Source organism: Thermobia domestica, chromosome 18 (assembly GCF_964235325.1).
Source record: "Thermobia domestica chromosome 18, izTheDome1.hap1.1, whole genome shotgun sequence".
Classification (NCBI taxonomy): Eukaryota; Metazoa; Arthropoda; class Insecta; order Zygentoma; family Lepismatidae; genus Thermobia; species Thermobia domestica.
Window position 1 is genome coordinate 150,489,052 of NC_137471.1, and position 24,408 is coordinate 150,513,459.

The window sequence follows — 24,408 nt, forward strand, 5'->3', positions numbered from 1 at the left end:
ATCCTGTTAAAAACATGCATTTATTTGTTTGGCACATATTACAAAGCATTGGACTATTTGCGACACTTCAAGAAAAAGATGCTTTATGAATATTAAGTCGCTTCAAGCGTTGAAATCGCTTTGTAAAAATCCAGATTATGAATTGCAATAACTTTTTACGTTGTAATTTAAATAACAGCATATATTGTTTTCTATCTCTCTCACATACTTTCTCTCTCTCTCTTTCTTTCTCTATATATACACACCTGTATATTACAATAGGTATCAGAACATGAATAATTTTCATTTTGGACGTGTGATTTAAGGTTGGTATTCAAATCAGAAAGTTGTTCCCATTATAACAATGTTAACGTTCCTCATTTTAGCGTCTTCGTATATAAATGATGACAGGGTGAACAAATGTAACAGGCTTTGAAACGTGATAGTTCATCTGATTTTTTTTTCAAGCACTTCAAAGCAGAACTTTATATTTAAAGAAATGTTTCCATATGTTGAGAAAAATCAAAACTGCCGGAAGACAGATTCGAACTGCGGTCCTCCGAGGCTAGACTTTCAAGAACACTACTAAACACGCTTGACCACCGAGACAATTCATGAAAAAGTATGTTGTAATAATGCTCATATATCGCTCCAAGCGCACGTTCACACCTGAAGTTTTAAATAGTCATTTTCTCCCTATATCAGTAATTTCAACTGAAGATATTGACTGATTTTGCATATTGGAACTGTGCATGAAGTGTGAATTGCATATTAAACGCAGAAATACGTAGTTGACTCTTCAGTTCATGTTTCTGTTCAATAGTTTCACATGTTAGTGAGTGTTTCCTAATACCTGTGTCATTTTCCCTCTTTTTTCCCACGGGATATTCTTCGTGTAATTATTTGACACACTAAGGTTTCATAAGATTAAAGGTTTTTTGCTTATAATTTTCTTATTTTGCTTTATTTTTCTCTAAAATAATAAATAATTATGCATTATTACACTGCTTTGTTAAGGAAAGCACAAAGAAGCGATAATATACTCAGAAGAGCGAGTTATTAATGAAAATGTGGAAGATACAGTATATGGGAACTTTTTTTGCGGATGACGATACGCATTTGGGGTTCAGAACCCCCCAGGGAGGTCAGGGAGTTCACCAGAAGCAGTCCAAAGGTGAATGTTTGGTGCGCGTTACTGCACGATCGAATTATCAGGCCATTCTTCTTCGCTGAGGATACCATCACATCTGCAGTGTACCTGGATATGTTCAGCTGTATGCTGTTCCTCCCCCGATGTCGTTTTTCAGCAAGACGGTGCACCACCTCATTGGGGTTTGGACGTCCGTGCCTATCTCGATAGGACATTTCCTGGGCGATGGATTGGTCGTGATGGACCAACAGCTTGGCCTCCACGCTCTCCTGACATAACCCCATTAGACTTCTTTTTATGGGGTTATGTTAAGGATGAGGTCTACCGAACACGTGTACCAGATCTTGAAACCCTGCAGCAACGAATAACCATAGTCGTTGCATCGATCCCTCCAGTGATGTTGGCTAATGTGTGGATGGAAATTGAATATCGCCTAGATGTGCTACGTGCTACCAAGAGTGCTCATGTGGAAGTGTACTGATGTGACCAAAACTTTTATAGTTTGTAAACAATTCTACACCAGTTTCATATTTCTGTCTTATTTCTAGCCTGAGTTATCAATTTCTGTAATCAGGGAAGGACTTCTCGGACACCCTGTATATATATAACAGTTCTAAGATATTTGCATCAAATTTTGCCGTTTTTAATAGACGTCAGTCTGTCTCCTCTCTCTGACTCGAATTTCTGAAGAGGTACTCGAACTTACATGTGAATTCACGCATGGAATTTCGAGAAATAGGCAGGAAGAAAAGTCGTGTGTGGCAATGTTACAGGCAAAATTTAAAAAAAAAGGAAAGGCATGCAAATATTGTGAACATACATATTTAACCCTTTGGGGATCTTATGGTACATTTTGTACCATACGCGTTTTTCATGCTACATTGCGTTATTTCTCTTCTATTGTAGCTTTTTCGTCCGGTTGTTCTTTTTTTGTTTTTCAAGTCCAGAGACATTGTAGAAGGCATTACGTATGGTTTCAGACCGTCCGGCGTCCAGACATGGGAGGTGATGACGTCATAATCTTAAAATGTATTTTTTCCCTTTTTAAGACTATGTTCATTATTTTTTGGCGGGCTTATTTTTGAACGTAGAAGATTGAAGTTTTGCACAAACATTCAGTTTACCAAGTAGTATTTACCAGATTTTTTGTTTAGATGTCAATGCTAAAACAGGGGGGGGGGGGGAACCAGAGGGGCAAAGGAGTAAACAAAGGGATATTTTTACCCCAAAAATTCCGTTTGTCGTCATTTTCCCGCCTCATTTACATGATAGGACCACGTGAGTCATACCGCCTGAACGGCCGTTCCATTCTGAAGAGAATGACGGTCGAATTATTATTCTAGGATAATTAGGGTCGTCTCAGTGAATTTTTATCCAAATATACTTCTGTATAGGGTAAAAGTGGGGCATGGTACTGAAATTTTTTCTGGCGGGCCTTTTTTTTCACGTAGATGATTGAAATTTTGCACAAACATTCAATCCACCGAGTAGTATTTATATGAAGTTTTCTTTTCGATTTCTGCGTAAAAACAGGGGAGTCCAGAGGGGCAAAAGTTGAGAAAAGGGAAATTTTGCCCATAAAATTTCCAGGAATTTCCCGCCTTAGATACATGATGGAGACATGTAAATGGTACCGCCTGAAAGACAGTTCTATTCTGAAGAGAATGATTCGCGGATTATAGTCCTAGGGTAATTAGGGATGTCTCAGGATTTTTTCCCTGAGATCATAGTGTTTTATGATGATTTGGGGCATTGTGGGAATTTTTGATAAAAATTCTCTCTCCCTTACTATTGAAGATAGAAACGTGAAATTTGGCACACACATTCAGAATAGCAAGTACTATTTGTCAGATTTTTTTAGATGGCTACGGTCACACAGGGGTGGTCCAGGGGGGCCAAAGTTCGAGGAAATTTTTTTCCCTCCGAAATTTTCACTTTGACAATTTTTTTCCCGCTTCTGGTATATGGTATGAGCATGCAAGTGGTACCATTTGAAAGCAAGCTCTATTCTGAAGAGAATGAGGTATGAGCCATGATCTTAGGATAAATAGTGACGATGCAGTAGCTGCTTGACTGAAAGTTTCAAAAATAGCCCAAAAAGCCAAGATCTCCTAAGGGTTAAACGGAACTGTTGACAAAATGGTGGGGTATCTGTGTTCTGGCAGTTACCCAACCTAATTTGTTTATAACATTTAGAAATTTAATCCGCCTTATGCAAAGTCGTTTTGACAAATGATTAGCGTCATGCTAAACGCCCGATATCTGAAGGAAGCATATATAAGTCGAACGCTTTAGTATGGTACTAATCACAAGCCAGAAGGACTCTGCATATGGCCCAGTTTTCTTTATCATCTCTGACGAGTATGATCATTTCTAATTCATTTTCGTACTCATTGATAATTAAATTGCATCAAAGTGTTGCAAATCACTCATCTCCTTCTCCAACTGATATTTGATTCTTAAATCTGCGCCTTAGTTTGTCTTTTGACAATTCACTTACATGAAGGAGGTTAATGCCAGCAGCCCGCCCCATTTTTTCCACACTGACCTAACACTAATTCGAGCTTACTACGACACACTGGCCGCCAGACTGATCATCACTCAGCACCTATAACGAGGAATTTAACTGCTAGTGTTTCGAAGGATAGTTGGCGTTGTCGGCGGAAAACAAGTTTTACACGGGAATGACTTATCATACAGTATTCAGTACTTAGTCCTGTATATGTATACCAAGTTTTATACCGACCATCGCGTTCTAACCGAAACATGTCCCTTGTTAGAAAAAATAATATGACTAGTTATATAAAATACAGTCAACGAATTTTAATTTTTGTAACCTCCAAATTGTTTAAAACCTAGAAGTATATCATAATAAATGAAAATAAAGTAATTTGTCATACTTTTCTTATAATTTAGAAAATAAAATAAAGAAATGGAAATAAATTCTTTCCCGGAAATTGATATGCAAGAGAACAACCTGGGAATATCCCCGTTTTTTATTTTCCTTTAAACCGTAAATATTCCCACTGCCTATCACTATTCTTGAATGAGTTGACATTGGTAAAAGTTAACATTTTACAAATAGAATAAACGAAAAAAATAACTAGTGCAATTTAATTTACGGTGGAAAACAATAATGATATCAAAACAAAAGTACAAAGAAAACACACCAACCACTTTTCGATTATTGTTATGCATATTATTATTATTATTATTATTATTATTATTATTATTATTATTATTATTATTATTATTATTATTAATAGATAAAGTCAGTGGTAGCTCATGCCTTCAACATGTATACAACAGTGGTTTCAAACACATTATAAATTTCCAATGGTCTTTGTCAGGTCGGGCTTTATATTTGTGAAGAAGAAGAAGAAGAACTAATTTTTTCAATAAGCAATTATTCTGTATCATATTAAAACCTAATTGTGTATTTGATTGCAAGTACCGTCTATAATTGCTGGGAGAGTATCCATGAAATATCGAGTAAAGTGGCCGTTATGGCGAGTGCATCGTGCTTTGTGTGTCCTGTGATGACGAGAGTTGTGTGGGGTATTCTATACATATATACTGAACTTATACACTTTTTCTTTCCTTTACACGTTCATACATTCCCTCATTTTTCTACACTTTTTCCCAGTCATTTTACACTCCTAAATTTTCTCTACCTCTTGTTCTGTTGAACTTGGCCTTCAGCCCCCTTTATCTGTTCGAAATTCTCTCCTTATTCTGATCTTTTCCTATTGTACCATACTTCTCTCCAAAAAATCACAGAAGAAACAATTAAAGAGAAAGCGCAGGAAAAGTGGTATGAAGAAGGTGTCAAGAAGAACAGTTTGAAAGGAATATAAACATATAAAAAGCGTTATAAGAAAATAAATTATATGAACAATGATTTGCGCAGCATTTTTATTTTCAAAGCCAGGTCAGGGAGCCTTGAAACAAGGGTAAGATTAAAAAATTTAAAGAAGTGAACGAAAAATGTCAATTATGTTTTAAAGAAGACGAAACATTAGAACACTTATTGTTAAAATGTGTAGAAACCTTAAAATCAGGGAAAAATGGAAATGAATCGATGAAATGAAAAAGGAAGGAAATTTGGTTAAATAAGCTTGGAGGCTAGGCTTTAATGTAAATGGAAGGGAACTAAGTGAGAAAGAAATATAAAAAAAACAAAGAACTTCTTGAATTTTGATGGAAAAAGAAAATGGAAAACTTTAAATAAAAAAGGGCAGTACTTTATTTCTCTTTTTTTTCTTTTTTCAGGAACCAAACTTCCGAAGAGAAGGAAGGAAAATACCTTGAAACTGAACCTGAACCTGAAATTTGACTTTTTCCCGATTGCAACACTTCTTTTTTCACGTATTTTCAATTTATCATACTACTTTCTATCTGTTTTATGACTTTGTACACATCTTGTTACTTTTTTTATCATTTTTCAACTATTCTAATATTTACATTTTACACGTTTAATTACCTTTCTAAATGGCCGATATTCTTGTTCAATAGAGTGATAATGATACTATGCAAAAATTTTTTAATGCTTACTACAAACAAACAATCAATTGCCGAGAGAGGACTAGTGGTTGATGAATAAGAATAAGAGGAAGAAGAAGAAGATTGGAAATACAAATTTGCTCTTGTGAACGTACCTGTAAATCATTTCATTAACACTGGCAGCGTAAAGTATAAGGGGAGTATAAGAACAGTATTAAATTCTTATTATATTTCAATTCAAAATGGCTGGTAAGGCGTCTGTTAAGTCGGAATTGATATGCAAAGAAGAAATTGCTTATGACTTACCTAGTGATGATCCGCTCGAAGGGAGAGGGTGGACATACGAACTAATGAGTGACAACAAAGAGTTAATATTATCTACAACGGAAGGAGATGTATCAGTGGACAAGGATAAAGCTAAGTGCTCTTTGGATGTGAAACTAAACGTTGATAGGGTGAAATCAGAATTAGCACTAGAAGAAGATCCTGAATTTGAAAGTAATATAGAAACGCTAAGAAAAATTGTGGTTCAGGAGACTTGCGCGTCGTATTGTAATGACTCCCAACAATTAACAACAAAAAGTTTAAATTTAGTTCGGCCAGAAAGGTAATGTTCAATTTTTCATTAACTAATTGGCTCAGATTGATAATACGGTTACATGGTTTCGGAAATTTTGTTGGTTAAAAGCAATACTTCACGAGAAATATTTAGGTATGAGAGATATCATGAACGTAAGTTAGTAGCCTACAATTTGGAAATGACATGGCACACATAGACAAGCTGTATACCAAATAAAAATAATAACAAGATTGATACGATCCAGACAATTCTTATGTAGTTCTTATCTCGATAAAATAATTATTTCTTTATTATTCGTTACATATTTCTCACTAATTGTTCACATATTTAAAATATGGGTGCTCGACGATATTGTTTTATTTATATAGAGACTTATGTAAAATACCAAATAATAAGAATGGTAATTATTCTAAAATTTTGCAAATGTAAACCTGTAATGTATTATATTCGAACATAAACTATGGACGTTTGTGATTTTATTTTGATTTAGCTCAAACGGGTCTAGCTTGATTTTTCCGGCTGGCTTCGAAAGACATAAGTAAAATACAAGATAAAGAATATTTTAACCAACAATGGATGTTCATTATTTGTAGAGGTCCATACATCAGTCCATTTCATAGCTTCACTCATTTTTTCAAGGAAGTCGACTTTTTACATTCCCAGGAATCTTTTTTAGGGTATGGACATGCATTTTTCAATATGGGATCACTTTAGGGGCTTGGTGTACGTACATAATATATGAATTATTGTAAAAACAACGCTAATCAGCATGTACTAGATGGCCGGTAAAAACAAGAGTGCTATGCAGATTAGGGCATTACGCAGAATGTGGGTAAACAAAGATAGCGCAAAATTCTGTATTTAGGATGACTTACACGTCTTACGTGTTGAATGTGTTCTTGTACGTTCCTAAGTATTTTATAGGTAACATGCTGAAATGCTTTCTTTGCTTGTATATTTGTGTTCCAAAGTAACACAATACATTAGGGACGTAACTTCTTAATTATATGGATCCCTTCATTCTCAAGCATTTTCATAGTTCCGTGTTATGATTTGCCACACTAAATTTTGATACTTCATTTCGCTTACAGTGTTTACTAGCTACCTTGACAAGGGGTTACTTTGCACATCGGGCATTACTTCGCCAAAATATGAAGAGAGTTTCACAGTCCTCCGTCGGTAAAACCATGAACTGTATACGGTACACGAAGTTTCAACTACCCCCTACGATAGAACATGTAACACTATTTTGGTGTTAATGTTGGGGTCAGCATTAGCTCTAATTACAGAGAGGCTTTGTTGTTGTAGTAGCGTGGAAAACAGTCACTGTAAGGACCGCCAAATTTTAAAAGAATTTCCGTCAATGTTAAGTCAGTTTCGTTATATTATACATTGTAACTTGCATTATACAACGTAACTGATAACCGTTTGAACATTTTAATACAAATAAATTAGTAAAACGGCGGTTAAGCCATACGGAGCGCCATTCTGTGCGTAATTATTTGACAACACAGGTTGTAAATCATTCATTAAAAATACAGATTAATGAATTGGATCCTAAAACCAACGGTTCTGACAATCTCTTACAGTTGAAGCTTGCAGGGTCCCTGACGATTCGAATGAATCGCTTCTACCCTAAGACCTTACATACCACCCTAGTTGCATGCCTTCGGTATTCAAGTCATGACAAATCAGGGTTAATGTCCGAACCCCAATTGGGCTGTCAACATTCAGGCCTTGAGGAGGCATTTTAAGAAAATAAAAATAAGGAAGAGGACGACAAGAAATACACCCTGGGAGGAGATTTAATGCTACAGCCTCACATTTCAATTCATCAATTTTTTAATCATTAGTATTACTTCAGGCCCGCTCGTACCTACAAAATTGGTAGGTTTACAAATGTAACCTTTTAAAGAGCTCTAGCTAATACTTTTGTGTGGCTTACTAGCAATTGCACTTATCTTTATCGAGAATAAAGTCACATCCGAGAGCATTTGTCACAATAGTGAAACACAAGATAACAGTAATATTAACTTGTTCATTAAACATTATTGTTGTTCAGGGCCTACTCGTACGTAGCAATCTTAATATGTTTTCCATAACATAAACCTTAGTATTACCATATACTGCGTAACTGACGTAGGCACTCCGTACTATCGATACATCATAGTATCCGGTGTTTATCGTAGTAAAGGGTAACGTGGAATCGTAAACGGGCTTCCCTTTTTCTTTTTCTCGAGATCGGTTTATGATTCCCGGCACAAGAATACAAGAGTTATTTTCAAATATCAAAAAGAATAACATTTGATTTATTTTCTCTAAATGCAAATCAAAACTCTAATTATTTTCTATAAATCCAAATCAAAACTAATTATTATATCAAAATCTAAAATCCGAACATCAATTTTATTACCATTATACTTTTCTCTAATTATGCCAAACATTAAAAATTAGAACAAAATTTTGAAATTTTAGTCAATTGCCGAATTTGCACATTAGCTGGGACCCAACCAGGCGTCGGACTGGTTTCATCACTTTAATTTTATAACGAAAGTAGAGATGTCCCTAGGGGATGAACTATATTTTAACCTTCCACTTTTCTTAACTTATACTATCGCTTTCTCTGAAGTCAATTAACTTCAGTTATCATTAGTCACATTGAATGCACATTGACTTTTCATAGTAGACTGCATGTATATATTGAACGACGAACAAATCAACGAGCAACTTTATCAAATTCAAGGTTATTGTCAATTACTTTCAATATTATACTAAATTGTGTTTAACTTACAGTATTTTGACGGCGACTTGATCTTTCATTACAAATTTCGTATATTTTTTCATTATACAATCACAACATCAGATGAAAAACTTCACTATCTGAAGAGCACATTTTTTAATTACCCAAAATTTTAACTTTATGATTAATTGTAGTTATTACTAGTACTTATCTAATTATGTTCGTAATTATATCTAATTGCCTAACAAGTCTCTAAATGCTTGATTGTATGGGGACAGTTAATGTTAATATAAACATAAAGGAGAATGATAAAAAACTCAAGCAAAATTTAATAATAAAATTTTATTATGAAGTATGGTTCCCAAAACTGGAAAGACCTGAAAAAAAGTACAAAACTTAAACATCCTAATAAGAATTCGATACTGAAAGTCCGCATCCAAAACGGGATAGCCATACTTTTCAAAAGTGGTGAGGTATTATTACAATTTCAAAGTCGGAAATCGCGTTCTAAATCAATTACCTGTTTAAAATTTCCAATGCTGTCTTTCCTCTCCTTTCCACATTCATCTTTCACCTCCAAATGCTGTAAGGAAACCATAATATATGACATCTAAGTAAACGTATCTCATTGTAGGGCGATATTGATGGTTTCTTGGACTGGTGCGTCAGTAGCGGTGGGCACACACTTTGATTCTGAAAAGTAACCTTCGAAATTCGGGGAAATAATCAAATAAATAAACAGTAATCATTTTTTCATAATCTAAAAGTTTAAAAGTTCAAATTCGGTATTTCTGATTTCTCATCTCTTCCCGGGTTTAACCCGAGTTGGGGTGAAGTTCACGCTTTTTTTTGTGCTAAGATTTTAATTTTCCATCTGTGCCGGTTACGCTTGTAAGCGGTAATTTAGCACGGTTACGTGTACTTTTCCAGTTAGTTGGTTTAATTTCGGAACTTTTCTCCTTTTTACAGCTTATTTACTAAATTTCCACGTAATGACAAGCCTTCCTTTACGACGTTTGGATTTACGCTGCATTGCGATACCTGTCATAAATTTCTTTTTAGGTTTGCACTTACTATTACTATATTTTGCCATGTAGTGTACTATAAAATGTTCGTACGTGTTTTCGCTTAAGCTTTCTGGTGCTCTTCGGAGTCGATGTATACGACTTCCGCATGTTTGACTCGAAATAACCTCGCCTACAGATCGACTTTAATTTGCATGTAGTTCGTCTTTGACCGAGTTTAGTGCGTTCCGAATTACGCTTACCAAGGCACTTTTTTTTATTCTCAACTTATTTACTTCTGCACGCCTAATGTGTGGTTGTGCGTGCTGAGAATACGCTGTACGTGGAGGTCGACGCACATTTTTTCATCATGAGCAATCAACATGTCTACATTTTGTGTAGCACTACACTTAAACTTTCGCTTTTTATACTTTCGCAATAGTGAAGTACTAGCTTGAAAATTCAAACATTTCGGCAACTAAAAATTAATAAATGTTGCATCTGATGTACTGATATGATCACGTCTGCTCATTTTAATTCTACTGATTATGCTCCTCGAAATCGAGTTTACGTTAATAATGTATTACGAAAACTCAACTGGGTATCATTGGCCATCTTATTTTTCTTCTTAACTTTGGTGTTACATTTCGGTTTTATAACGGAAATATACTTTCGACTCCGTGTGCTTTATTGGAAGTGTTACGCTTGTTTACGGTAAACATTTCCGACCGATATATTATGTACGAGACCTTCACTACGTAAAACAGAATTCGCTTGGCGGGTCTATTGTGAATTAGAAGTCGTTTTCTTCTACAATGCTCAAAGCTGATAAAGTCGGAATGGAGCACTAAAATGCAACTTACGTTAGACATACACTGTTACAAAGACAAATTTGAATTTTTTAATTCGCGCAAAACCATTTGCCTGCGACACAAAACAGACAACACTGTAACTTCGTTATCACACAAAATCATCAATTGAACTCTCAAGCCTTCCCTGGCTTTTTCGAGAGGGCGGATACGCGCAACCTGAACGCTACCGCTTATCATGTGTGAAACATCGGTATCCCTTGCCGGCAAAACAATTTCATTAGAAACAATTTTTTACAGGTACGCGTAACGATTCTTCTTTTTTGCTATCTCTACACTGCATATTTCCTTTTCCTGACTGTAATCGACTTTCTGGTTTATTTGGCACATGTCTTTCTCAACTTGGGCTGGCTCGAATTCAAGACGGTTTCTTTTCCGCCTTGCACTCTTTTTTTTGTTGGTTTGCCTACACTCAATCTGTGCCGTTCGCATGTATTCTTAGAACCCAGTGAGACCTTTCTTTCATTCCACTACATTTTTTTTAAACTCAGCAGTTACTGAATCAACATGATTGGCCGCGTTAACTAATTCAGAGAGTACTTCAGTTAAGTAATTATTGGATACTTTCATATTAATACGTAAGCTGTCTGCTTTGGCATTCAATTCGCTCTTTCCTACGCTCCCAAATCGTTTCTGTTACAGGCTTTTGAAGATCACCTACTAATTCATGTATTTTTTGTCCTAGGCATCCAATATTCATTACCATTTTTGAGCCATGGTTTCTAATTTTTTCTCTAATTCTTCTGTCAATATTGCTTGAAATTGTTCTAAAACACTAGCCTCCATATTGATATGAGATACGAGCAACTAATTCAAAGTACAAAAATATAAATGTCTGAGTTTAATACGAAAATAAGAAACATGCGCTTAAAACATGAAACACTAAGAATTTTGATATTACGATCATTAACAACCAATCCTTGTTTTTACAACTCAGGTTTCATTTTGCGAAGTGCTTCAATATAAAATTAACACAGATATAAACTAGTACCATATATAAAATATTTTCTATAACTATTCTATCAGGCTTTGATTCCATTTTGTACTTATACACAATAACACATTCAGCAAGGCCATGTGATAATATTTGAAAAACAGTATCACGTGACAGTTTCTACACAATAACTGTGTCTTCATCAGACTTCCACTCCTTCTGGTTGCTGGGAGTTGGTCATCACTTATATATACTGTCCGGAGATCAATTTTAATTAGGTTCCGCCCATTCTTTAAAAAATAACACTTGTCTGTTTTTCACTTTCACTTTTTAGCTGCACACGTGTCAAATTAAAGGTTTACTTTTTTCCGCTGGATGCGTCCTGTCTTCTAATTATCCTTGTTATTTTGTTTCTCTTTCTTTCTTTTTTCTTTTTATTCCTTCTTCTTTAAACAGAATCTTCTCACTCTTTATTTATCGAGAATCTTGCATTCCAGTTCATCACCTTGCGTCCTGCTTTCATAATCTCTCTGGCTTCCTTCCATTTTCTCACCAAAGTCCTGTTCTCTACTTCTATGACCTCTGCTCCTTCCCACCCTATCCTGTGGTTTGTTTCTTTCTGATGCTTGTAAATCGCATTGTTGTCCATTTTCAGTCTTACAACATCCTGGTGCTGCTTACTCTTTTTTTGATTTTTTTTTTGTTTCTCCTATGAAAATTTTGTTACACTCCTCGCATCCTACTCTATATATTACTCCCCCTTCATCTTTGTTCGCTATTGCTTTTCTCTTTTTTCTTCTGACTAGTTCAATTATTCTGCTTCCTCTTTTCCTGTACGTCCTAATTCCTGCTTTCCGAAACATTCTCTATATGTTCTCTGTTTGTTTGCACAGTTATTGTGTTGAAACTGTCACGTGATACTGTTTGCTTTTTACACATTATCACATAGCCTTGCTCAGTGTGTTATTGTGTATTAGTATTAAACATTTACTCTTATTCATAAATGCACATGAAGGTGCATAGTGTAAAACATGTATGTATGTGTGTATACTCAATCAGCTGTTTGCTATCCACTCACATCTACATAGAATTAAAAATCAACAAGAAAAAATTTTATGAGCTACATTAATCTCTCTGTTGCTCTCAAGGTCAAAACATATTTACTTAACTTACATGAAAAATCTACATTACTCAGTTCTTGTTTTTTTCTATCACTCTGCTTTATTTTTAATTAATTGTGTTCGCCGAGGATCTGATAGAAATTGACTGTCGACACTAGGCTAATCAGCTCCAAACTCAACACGTTATCTGTATAACTAATGGTATTGTAAAAGCAGTTGTAGGAAGATTACTATAATTTAATCCGGAAAACGGTCGCCATGTGGTTGAAATCGTGTTTTTTGGTAGTTGTTAGATTCTTGTAAATATAATCGTAACCTTCACATTGACTTTAATATTTTTCCCAAGATTTGTCACCTGTTTATTGCATCTATCCCAGCTTTGCTACGGCAGTGTGACGTAATATTGAGGTCTCAAATATTCAGTAACAATAATAATAATAATAATAATATAGGTAACAAATTCCGTATGAGAACACATTGTATTAAAGCCTGTAAAATAACCCGTAACGTAAGCCATAAGTTACAAAATAGTCGGGATTGGGGAGAAGTGTCAGGACCAACAGCACATACCCTCTCGATACGTTATTAAAACTAGCTACATGTTATAACGGAAAGTTTCCCTACAACTAGCTAAATGTTATAAAGTAAAGTTAAATGTTATAACGGAAAGTTTCGAGGTAATTTTGGTGTAGAAAGTAGGGATTCTAAACTCACAAGAGCCGTAATTACAGTTGTTTTTAACTAATGGTTATACTGGCTAAGCTACAGAAGATGTCGAAGGTGTTTCGGGAAAGGGGTTCCATACCATCATGAGACACCTTTACAGCTACTGAAATTTAAACGAAAGATTTCCGCTAATATTTCGTGTAGAATATATTCTACTGTACGTTTTCAGGAAAAAAACTAAAAAAAAAAAGAACTGAATATAATTGAAAACTAAAGCTTGTAATAAACTAACTTGTGAAGTTTGCAGATTTAATTAAAAAAGCTTTGCTACAAATATATATACACAGACCATAATTCAGTGAGCTCTAAAATCTTATCAAAATGATGTATAAAATTCAGTCTACAGAGCAATTGTTGCTTAAAGAGTGGCATACACTATTTCTAGAATCGAGATAAGATGAGATACGATAGTTTTGGTCTCGTCTCGATTCTCATCTCCAAAGCATGACTATAGTTTGAGTTAACCTTGTCCCGTCTCGAATTAAAATGTTTCATCCCGATTTTGTTTGGTTTGTTTTAGAATCGAGATGAGAAATTCGTCTTTTCATGGGCAACATTACACAAAACCGAAATATTTTTTTTTGCCTAATATCACGTTTCTGCTTGTAATGGTACGACCTGAGCGATAATAAGCTTTTAATTTTTAAATATTCTTCGAGATAATTGTTATTATTGTTAGTATTATTCCTGAAAATTTGATAGTTCAAGTGCTGAAACAAACGTTAATTCAAACATTTGAATGTAATGAAGCGTGTGTTATCGCCGATCTATTTCCATCAAAATTCCTAAAGTAAAAAAAAAAAAAAAAAAAAAAAAATGCTTGACGTGTAATCGATCGAAGAACTTCGAGATTACTGGTCAAGCCCCTAGACCACTGAACCACGATCACAACGCTGTAAATGATTCATCTTTAGTCTTGTTACTCTAAGTTTCTCTGCCTCAGCTTGGAAAGTTGTATGTAATTTTTTAATCGGTTTCAAAAATTCTTTCGTGTTTCTCTTATGATGATATAAGTGAATTACCTTCGGTACAGTTTCTATTAATACGTTGAGTTGTTCTTAAACCTTTGGATCGCAAGTTGGTTTTTTCTCCACACGAATCTACACATAAGACAGATTTAATTCTCATACTGTGCATTTGTGTCAAGACAGCCGACAATACCTGGTCATAGGCTTATGTCCGCCACGATATAAATGATAGTTTAATTTGATATAGTGAAACAAACTACAGCCACTTATTTTGAGACAATAGTGATATGGTACTCCATTTCATATTTCTACAATATTTAATGTAATAAAACATGTAATATAGCGAATGATTACATGTTTTCTTGCTACTTAATCATTATCTCCATTTACATTTCATTGTTTGTTGAATTCGTTACAGGCGCGATAACATCTTTGCTTTCCACGGTGAGGGGAATACGTTTACTACATTAAATAAATCTATTTCTCATTCTTATGATGAATCTGATACTTCGATGCAGTTTGGCAAAGAATTTCATCGATCACGTTTGACAAAGAATATCGTGACACAGGAAAGTGAAAAAAGTCATACCTCCCAAAATAGTGATAAACGGTCTACTCAAAGTTCAACTATGTCAAGTGGTAAGTTAGTGCATTCAGGTGAAAAATCTCACATATGTGGAGTATGTGGAAAGGAATTTAGAGTATGTTTAAGTTTGGCTACGCACATGGTGATTCATACAGGAAAAAAACTACACACGTGCAAAGAGAGTGGCAAGGCATTTAATCAACGTTCACATTTGGCTACACACATGTTAATCCAAACAGGAGAAATGTCTCACACGTGCCAAGAGTGTGGTAAGGCATTTAATCGATGTTTGACTTTGGCTAAACACATGTTAATCCACACAGGAGAAAAACCTCACACGTGCCAAGAGTGTGGCAAGGCATTTAATCAACGTTCACATTTGGCTAGACACATGTTAATCCACACAGGAGAAAAACCTCACACGTGCCAAGAGTGTGGTAAAGCATTTACTGAACGTTCAACTTTAACTAAACACATGATAATCCACACAGATGAAAAACCTCACATGTGCGAAAAGTGTGGTAAGGCATTTAATCATCGTTCGACTTTGGCTAAACACATGTTAATCCACACAGGGGAAAAAACTTACACTTGCGAAGAGTGTGGTAAGACATTTACTCATCGTTCACATTTGGCTAGACACATGTTAATCCACACAGGAGAAAAACCTCACACGTGCCAAGAGTGTGGTAAAGCATTTACTGAACGTTCAACTTTAACTAAACACATGATAATCCACACAGGAGAAAAACCTCACACGTGCGAAGAGTGTGGTAAGGCATTTACCCAACGTTCAAATTTGGCTATACACATGTTAATCCACACAGGAGAAAAACCTCACACGTGCCAAGAGTGTCGTAAAGCATTTACTGAACGCTCAACTTTATCTAAACACATGTTAATCCACACAGGAGAAAAACCTCACATGTGCCAAAAGTGTGGTAAGGCATTTAATCAACGTTCACATTTGGCTAGACACATGTTAATCCACACAGGAGAAAAACCTCACACGTGCTAAGAATGTCATAAAGCATTTACTGAACGCTCAACTTTATCTAAACACATGTTAATCCACACAGGGGAAAAACCTCACATGTGCCAAAAGTGTGGTAAGGCATTTAATCATCGTTCGACTTTGTCTAAACACATGCTAATACACGGAGGAGAAAAAACTTACACGTGCGAAGAGTGTGGTAAGACATTTACTCATCGTTCATATTTGGCTACACACATGTTAATCCACACAGGAGAGAAACCTCACACGTACCAAGAGTGTGGTGAGGCATTTAGTAGACGTTCACATTTGGCTACACACACGTTAGTCCACACAAGAGAAAAACCTCACACGCGCCAAGAGTGTGTTAAGTTATTTTATCGACGTTCAGAATTGGCTAGACACATGTTAATCCACACAGGAAAAAAATCTCATACGTGCTAAGAGTGTAGTGAGGCATTTAATAGACCTTCGACTTTGGCTACACAAATGTTAGTCCGCACAGGAGGAAAACCTCACACGTGCCAAGAGTGTGGTACGGCATTTACTCGTCGTTCATATTTGGTTGTCGAGGTTCCAGTTAGGCTGCACACATGTCAATCCTCAGGGGAACAAAATATCACACATGCTACGAGTGTGACAGCGAATTTAAATATCGTTTAAGTTTGGTTACACACATGTTAATCCATACAGGAGAAAGAGGTTAGTTATGCTAAGATTGTGGTTAGAAGTTTAATCGAAGTTGAACTCTGGCTACACATATTAATATGCCCTAAGTGTGGTATGTCATTTGATAAACGTTAAAGTTTGGCTAGAGAAATTTTAACCCACACAGGAGTAAAACCTCACACATGTCGAGAGTGTGGTAAGGTATTTAATTTACGTTCGAAATTGGCTATACACACGTGAATCCAAACAGTAGCCAAATCTCACCTTGCAAAAATCCTGGAATATAATTTTTTCAATGTTCATACGTGTTTAACCACACAAGATCAAAACCTCACACGTGAGAGGTGTGAAAGACGATATAGTCTACGCTCAAACGTTGAAACGCATTTGAACACAAGTCAGTCACCAAGGAGATGCAAAGATCTTAGCAAGGCGTTTACTCAAGGTTCACATATTGCAAAGTAAATGATAATCTCCAAAGGACAAGAATCTCACACGTGCGGAGAGTTTATATGAGATGTCGCATTCTGTTGGAGGAATAGAGATGATATAATCTACGCTGTTATTTCTACGCGTGCTATGAAAATTGTACTATCCTAAATTGATGTTTGAGTAGAATAGTCGACGAAGTGATGTCATTTGTGTCTGACGTTATCCCATGTTTATTGTAGATCCATATCTAAGCTCAAGTTGTAGTCACCAAAATGAGCAACTTTGTCACCTTCTGACAACATCTGGAAATGTTCGTCGCATCTTTCAAGTAAACTTAGAGCATTGTTCCTATATGGTTTGCTGAAACACCCGACGAAGACTGTTTTTAGACAGACTTACCTCTGCTCAAATAGTTTAACACTCACGCACGAGATCATTCTGTGCTCTGCAGCCCCATTAATTTTAATACTACAAACAATCCGCCTTTATGGACTTGCGGTCTTATTTCTATGTAGAGAATTGGTTAAGAAACGACATTCCACTGTTCCTTATTTATATTTTTAGACATGTTTCGCTCACCACTAAACAGCCATATTTACGCCACAGTCTGTAAAATTGTTTGTAACACTTTGTACGTTTTTGTAGTATAGTTTAAAGGTAGTTTTCTGTTCACTGCACTTTTGAGCAGCATTCTACTGTACATCACCACATTAAACGCAAATATAAAACATTTGATTTGGCACACTTCTCTAGCGTGGGATCACGTTGCCCAAGTCACTCTCACTCTTTTCTTGCCATCTGAGTTGAACATTGTAAATTATTTTAATTGAGTGTTCTCTACCAATAAATGATAACGATATTTCACTGCATCTCCAACTGTCAAACGCAGACTCTAGCCGTTGCCTTACTACTGGGTTCACAATGGAAATGATAACGCATAGAGATAGCACAAATATTTTTCCCGAAGTAGTAGCTCGAACTTTAAATTTCTGCGGTTTGATGCCGTCTTTTTGTATTTTATGCATAGACGATCCTAAGTACATAAAAAAATTTGTTACTGCCAAACTTAACACACAGATTTACAGTGTGGATAACTTCATTATTCAAAATCTATAAAAGAAATGGTTGACCTTCTAACCAAAAGTTTTCCACATACCTTTCATTGTCCGGTTAGTCATATTTACGTAGTCCCACTCTGGAGCTATACCAATGCATAACTTGTCCATATTACACTAATATATCGAAAAAGTAAATATCACCTATATCAACAAACGCTTCCAAACTCAGCACTCTTTATTCATGCAATATATACTACCTCACTTTAGACCCCAACCAAATCGCTATCAGCATACTCCTTGTCCCTAATGTTTACGTTCTGCCAGTACACTTTACCCTCGTGAGATACATTGTTCTTAACCTTATTGTGGTAAGGTGAAAAAAATTTTTGTGAATGGTAACATTTTGCCTCCTGGACCCAGGAACATTTTTGTCTGATAAGATGTGAACTTGGATTTAAATTTGTATTATATTTATAATATTAAATACAAACACCAGACAGTGGATACGCTTTAAGCGAAACTATAAATTTTTATTGAGGCAATACCTTTCTTGATAAAATTAAGTTCGATAATTATGTGACTATTTTATTGCTTAAATACCGGTACTGAAAATAAAATATTTATTAACTAGAGAGAAGTAAACCAGGATTTCTCCTAATAGCGGTATATTCACGTTTCAATTCTGCAGCAGTCTCCACACATCATTTTTGCGTGACTTAGGCAAATCCACTTACAGCACTTTTGGCAAAATATCTGGCCTTACTGTGTTTATACATGTAACATCGTCCTCGCTTTCCTACATGATTATGTACACAAGCATCTTCTAGAGTTAATCCGAAAAACCTTGCTGTGTTCGCTAAATGTATAACATTACTACTAGTCGGTTCTACATTTTAGAAGTGATAAAATCACGTTATTTGCCATCGTGTAGTATTTCTTTCTTCGTCATATTCAGTAGGTATCTGGTCTACTATGTCCACCCCACCTTTAGTATCGTTGTAAAATGTGACGATCTCTGGCTTCCTGTTATCTCTGGTACTCTCATTTAATTTGACGTCATTTTGCATACTTGAGATCAGCACTAAACACAGATATTTCTTAGATGCATACGAACCAATGGTGCAGTTCTAATGAAAACCAAATACACTACTGTATTCTTTTTTCCATTTGGCATTCACAAACGCGGGAGCAACTCTCTTGTTTTTACGAATTGTCCCTATAATAGTTAACTTACTGTCTCATTCCATTTATTTAACCAAATTGCAGCTTGTAAACCGATTATTGTAAAAAGGTCTCTTTGCAAGATGAACCATGAATCTGTTGATACAATCTCTTCACTACTTCTTCAGGTTTGTTATCTATCTGGAACGGGCCTTCTGGTTGTGTCCTCACATACACTTCTATATTTGTTGTGTAGTATAATGTTTCACCAACAAGAATAAAAATTTTAATTCCACATTTTGGAGGTCTTTTAGGCATATAAATACGAAATCCACATCTTCCCCGGAAATCGACAAGTGTCTCACCCAAAGTTGCTAACATACCAATTAAGAAAACTGTTGTTGCAGTTGTTTACAAATAATTCAAAAAAAGTCACGAATTGGGGCTTATCTGGGGCTCAAGGTTACATCTGATTATGTTATTCATTAGCATCTTCCACTCTTTCATCCATCCTATCCTGCACAGTAATCAATTTCTGCTCAGTTTGGCTTCTCCGGTTCGCATCATCACATAGAGATGACCCTACGCAAAAGACACATTCATTTGTCTGATTAACAATGCACATGTGTTAACTTCTGGTTCGCACCTCCCCTCATTCTCCGTTCTCGATATCCCTTTACACATTTTTTATTTTCTCTAATTGTATTGTATTTATATTGAATCAATCTGTCTATATTAAGTTGTGTTATATATGTTTACTTACATAATAATGCTAAGAATCAAAGTTCCATACGCCCATTTTTCTTTTTCTTTTTGATTTTTTGTTAGTTTTTATACCGTATAATTGTAAAATTTTGATAGAGCACAGATCTCCACTTACACTTTGTAAATAAATTCTTTTCCATCACTTACGTTACAGAGGGCGTAACCTTTTCATAGGTTGCTAGTCACTTTGATTTGCCTGTAAAACGTAGTGCATTCACATACTTTCCCAGCTGGCGCACATGTAGTGAGGCGTAGCTGCCAAGTCTAGACTCTATTTATTGCACTCATGTGGGCGCACAGTGATGCTAATTCATTAACAGGCGACAGGTTGCAAGAAATTGAGAGTTTTCACGAGCGTCATTTTGTAGCGTTCCCATCCGCCGTCGAAGTCAGGAAATCCGCCGAGTGACCAACACACGTGGATTAACAAAAGGTCGCACGATATGTTGACCAATCAGCAGCTCCCCCAACCAACTACAGAGGGAACTACACGAGCCGATGTCTTTCATTGGAATCCAAAGCAAAAGCGGGCATTAAGTGATAATTCAGCATTCAATTTTATACCAGAAATACCACAAATATAAAGTACTTATATCTAACAAATATCTAATAAATAACCAAAGACTCAAATCAACTTAACAAAGGTTTATTAACAAAATAAATTACAGGGTGATATCTGATCGCTCAGATAACTAAAACAACAATAAATTTATCGTCGAAGTTCTGTATCATAGATTCTATTCATCAGCTTCAATTTTATCGCGTTCAATGTCAATTCAAGTCAAACGTAAGTCAAAAATTTAACTCTTCAATATTATAAATATATTCAAATATCAATGTATTTACTAAATTTAATTTCAATTAAGGAGAGAGATCGAGATTCAACATGCCTCAGTAGTTTCAATATATATATCATTTAAATTATTATGTACTTGTGAAAAATCCAAGCTCTGGGAGGATGAATACTAATGCAATCACAACAATAATACTTAATATATATTTAATTTTTAAAGCAAGGGTTGTCATTAGTAAATTTCAGCATCGAACCCCGAAATGTCTTATCTCGTTCAAAAATCTTTCCAATTAAATCTCTGGCTAATCAATAAATTAATCATACTATAATAAGTAATTCAGTAATTGAAATATAACGACGCAATAATAACACTACCACAAATACAATAAGTAATATCAGCTTATAGCCAAAAATGATAAATGCTGAATTATCCAATTCTCGGAAAATGAAAACGTATGGGTGACGAATTGAACCAAGATAAACCACAATAACCACAATGGATACAAATTAACAACCCACACAACATAGAACACACACAACGGACCAACCAAAGAATATAACAAATGGTTTAGCACTCACCTTCACAGTTCCTTTGGATTCATATTTACCTCCTTATGCAATTAAACCTCGGTCTGCATTTCGTCTCTCAAGTGATAATGAGGAATAGAGAATAATTTTAATTGTTGTTGCATACACAAGACAGGAAATATTAAGAATCCGACTATTCTTAGTCAATTTTTGCGAAAACACAGGTTTTCAATCGACATTCAAATTGTCGCACTTCGTAACACTCTCTTGTAACAATTACACGGAGTGGTAAATACTTAATATTCCAAAGAATATCTTATAATGCCCAAAGAAGATATTTCCACAACTAATATTCCTCTTACTAACCGATCGGTCAAGATTCAGGCTAGTGTCTTTCCACATTCGCATTCCACTACTTCTAGAACGTTAATGTATGTCCAACAAATATCAAAGTTACAGCAATGATACTTTCCAGGGATGATGGCAATTAAACCTTTTAAGGCAAAATAAAAGTTTAACTGCTGACTGTACTTCCTCCTCCCACATCCCCTTTTCACCAACCAAAAATGAATCCACAGTTTCTCATTGAGAACTAGCATAAAGCGAGTTGGTTTCAATAAATATCTCTTCAGAATGCTTAGTGAAGTTAAAAGGAATCTTTCAGCCTATTCACACGCAAATCACCCACGTTCTCATTCCATAAAAATTGAGAACAGGAAAAAGATTTTAATGGGCAATTCCGCGAACAAAGCAACTCGCCGTTTGACAAGACTTAGTCAAATATACTTCTTTACTTTATTTTCTTTACACTCACCCTGAACACGGCAAAAGCGAGGAACAAAAATGACGAGTGGAAAGAAATAAAACTTCACTCGACTTGAAAAACAGTTGGGCACAAGCAGCTTTAAAGTACGTTCACTAATAAACCACTTCATTCACTGCTTTTGCTGCACTTCTTTTTGAAAAATTGGTAAATTCAATATGCGGCAACAATTCACTATTCTCATTCCTTTTTTTATTACACACACAAGGGAGAAATCCAATAAGGACTTTAGGTAGAATAAATCGATGTAATAAGAGTCCTTTTAACAGAAGTCCTCTTCTACCATATCGAACATTAATCGAACAGACGTACTCTCCCCTCTGAACAGCGAAAACCAAAGGCACCTGCATGCCCCGGAGACCAATACCAAGACACCTACACGTCTTCAACACAACATAGCTAGTACGCCGTCCCTACGGACGATCGTACCGACCATGGTTCCTGGCGCCACAATCGCGTCACGGGATACACGCGCAGCGACCACAACCTTGAGGCAGTAAGAAATATTACCTCCCCTCTCTCTCTCTCCTTAAATACACTCAACTGATAACAGCTCGCAACTTACAAATTCTTTCATTCTTTTTCCTCTCTTACCTTTCAGTCTTTTTTTTTATTAAAGAAACAAAAATGAAAATACACATTAATTTTAATATTCTCTTTCAAAAGAAATGCAAGGTTGACATTGACCAGATGTTTTACAATCCTTATCTTCTTATTTTCTCCTCTCGCCATAGCTCTTCGTAACGGGATCGTTACAATTTGGCTGGAGTACACAAGTAGTATAATTTTTAATCATCATTATGATCATTTTCACTCTTATCCTGTTCTCATCACACAGTTTTGAATACTGTTTCAGTTCGGTTATTTAACCGCATATGATAATTGACGATGGAAAGTCTTTCATACATCCTTTGAAGATAAAATTGCCGGGGTGCTCAGTTGTAAAGCGTTCACCTCTGATGCATGGGGTCTCGGGTCCAAACCCTGCTCCCGCCAAGTTAGCTTTGTGTTGGACAAACACCGTGTGCTTGGATTTCCTCGGAGTTCTCCAGTTTCCTCCCACTTTCATCATTCCACAATTTCATTCATGCTCAGCATACACTGAACCAAGTTTCCAGAGTTCTCGTTCTCCGATCAGTGGCAACCACCAAGCATCATCAGCGAGTTCACCACCATTTAAGAAGCATAAAAATGCACATAGCATCTCGAGCTCCGACTTTGACTCCAACCAGCTTATCCTCCTCTGCAACCTGTCTACAGCTTGCTACAGCAAAACTACAATCCAAAGTACTTTAGTTCGAAGGTTTAACTTCTTTAACTTTTCCAGGATCGGCAACGCAAAGATATTTCGCAAATGGTAGAAACAAAAAAATGGATTCATCATTAAATCACAGTCGGCCAACTTCGCAAAATAATTCGTGACAATCCAGTTTCGAAATGTTCAGAAAACTGACTTTAACTTCTCTCAACAACATCCCACACTAGCAACCTCAGCCACATACCATGTCAATAGTAGTACGAGGGGTCCCTCTATCTATAACACTTGATATATAGGCTAAACTTCCTGAAGTGGGATACACCTTTAAAAATGCATCCGTATTCGCAACAATCAGGGACCAACGTACATAGTTCGAATTCTGAGAACATCACAGGATACTATAACGACCTTTTGCATAAACAAATCTTAATTTTCAAGAAGAGATGCCGATTTGAACAATCTTGCTCATTACGACCAATTCCTCTCCCAGGTAAACGCTGTCAAGAAAACAAAGTACATCCTACTAACAGGTGCAACCTATGAACCTGTTATCCTACAAAGAGGTGCACACTTTTCCTTTTCCTTTGAAAACTGTCCGAATCTGCAACAAGTTCCAATCTGCAACACTTGGTATCAATTCCCGCCTCCGAGATACAGCTACAAGTGCAAGTTTCGGCTTGCTCCAGAAGAATTCAGGCCGAAACTTGTAGTACCACTATTGACTCATTATGTTCAAAATCGAAATGGTGAGACTTCGAAAGACTAAT

At 35.9% G+C, this 24,408-nt stretch overlaps 1 protein-coding gene across 1 annotated transcript; it reads left to right on the forward strand.

Moving 5' to 3' along the window:
• Positions 1 to 5,459: 5,459 nt before the first annotated feature.
• Positions 5,460 to 18,118, forward strand: LOC145676191 (uncharacterized). Its single transcript, XM_081747103.1, has 2 exons — positions 5,460 to 6,239; positions 14,993 to 18,118. Exons 1-2 carry the CDS (start codon positions 5,875 to 5,877, stop codon positions 16,176 to 16,178), a joined length of 1,551 nt encoding a protein of 516 aa, XP_081603229.1. The 5' UTR covers positions 5,460 to 5,874; the 3' UTR covers positions 16,179 to 18,118.
• The last annotated feature ends 6,290 nt before the right edge of the window (positions 18,119 to 24,408 follow it).

Excerpts from the sequence above, each read along its gene's own strand:
- LOC145676191 (XM_081747103.1), top strand. The coding sequence starts at position 5,875 with ATGGCTGGTAAGGCGTCTGTTAAGTCGGAATTGATATGCAAAGAAGAA. Across the intron at positions 6,240-14,992 it reads AATTTAGTTCGGCCAGAAAG|GCGCGATAACATCTTTGCTT; the intron begins GTAATGTTCAAT and ends AATTCGTTACAG.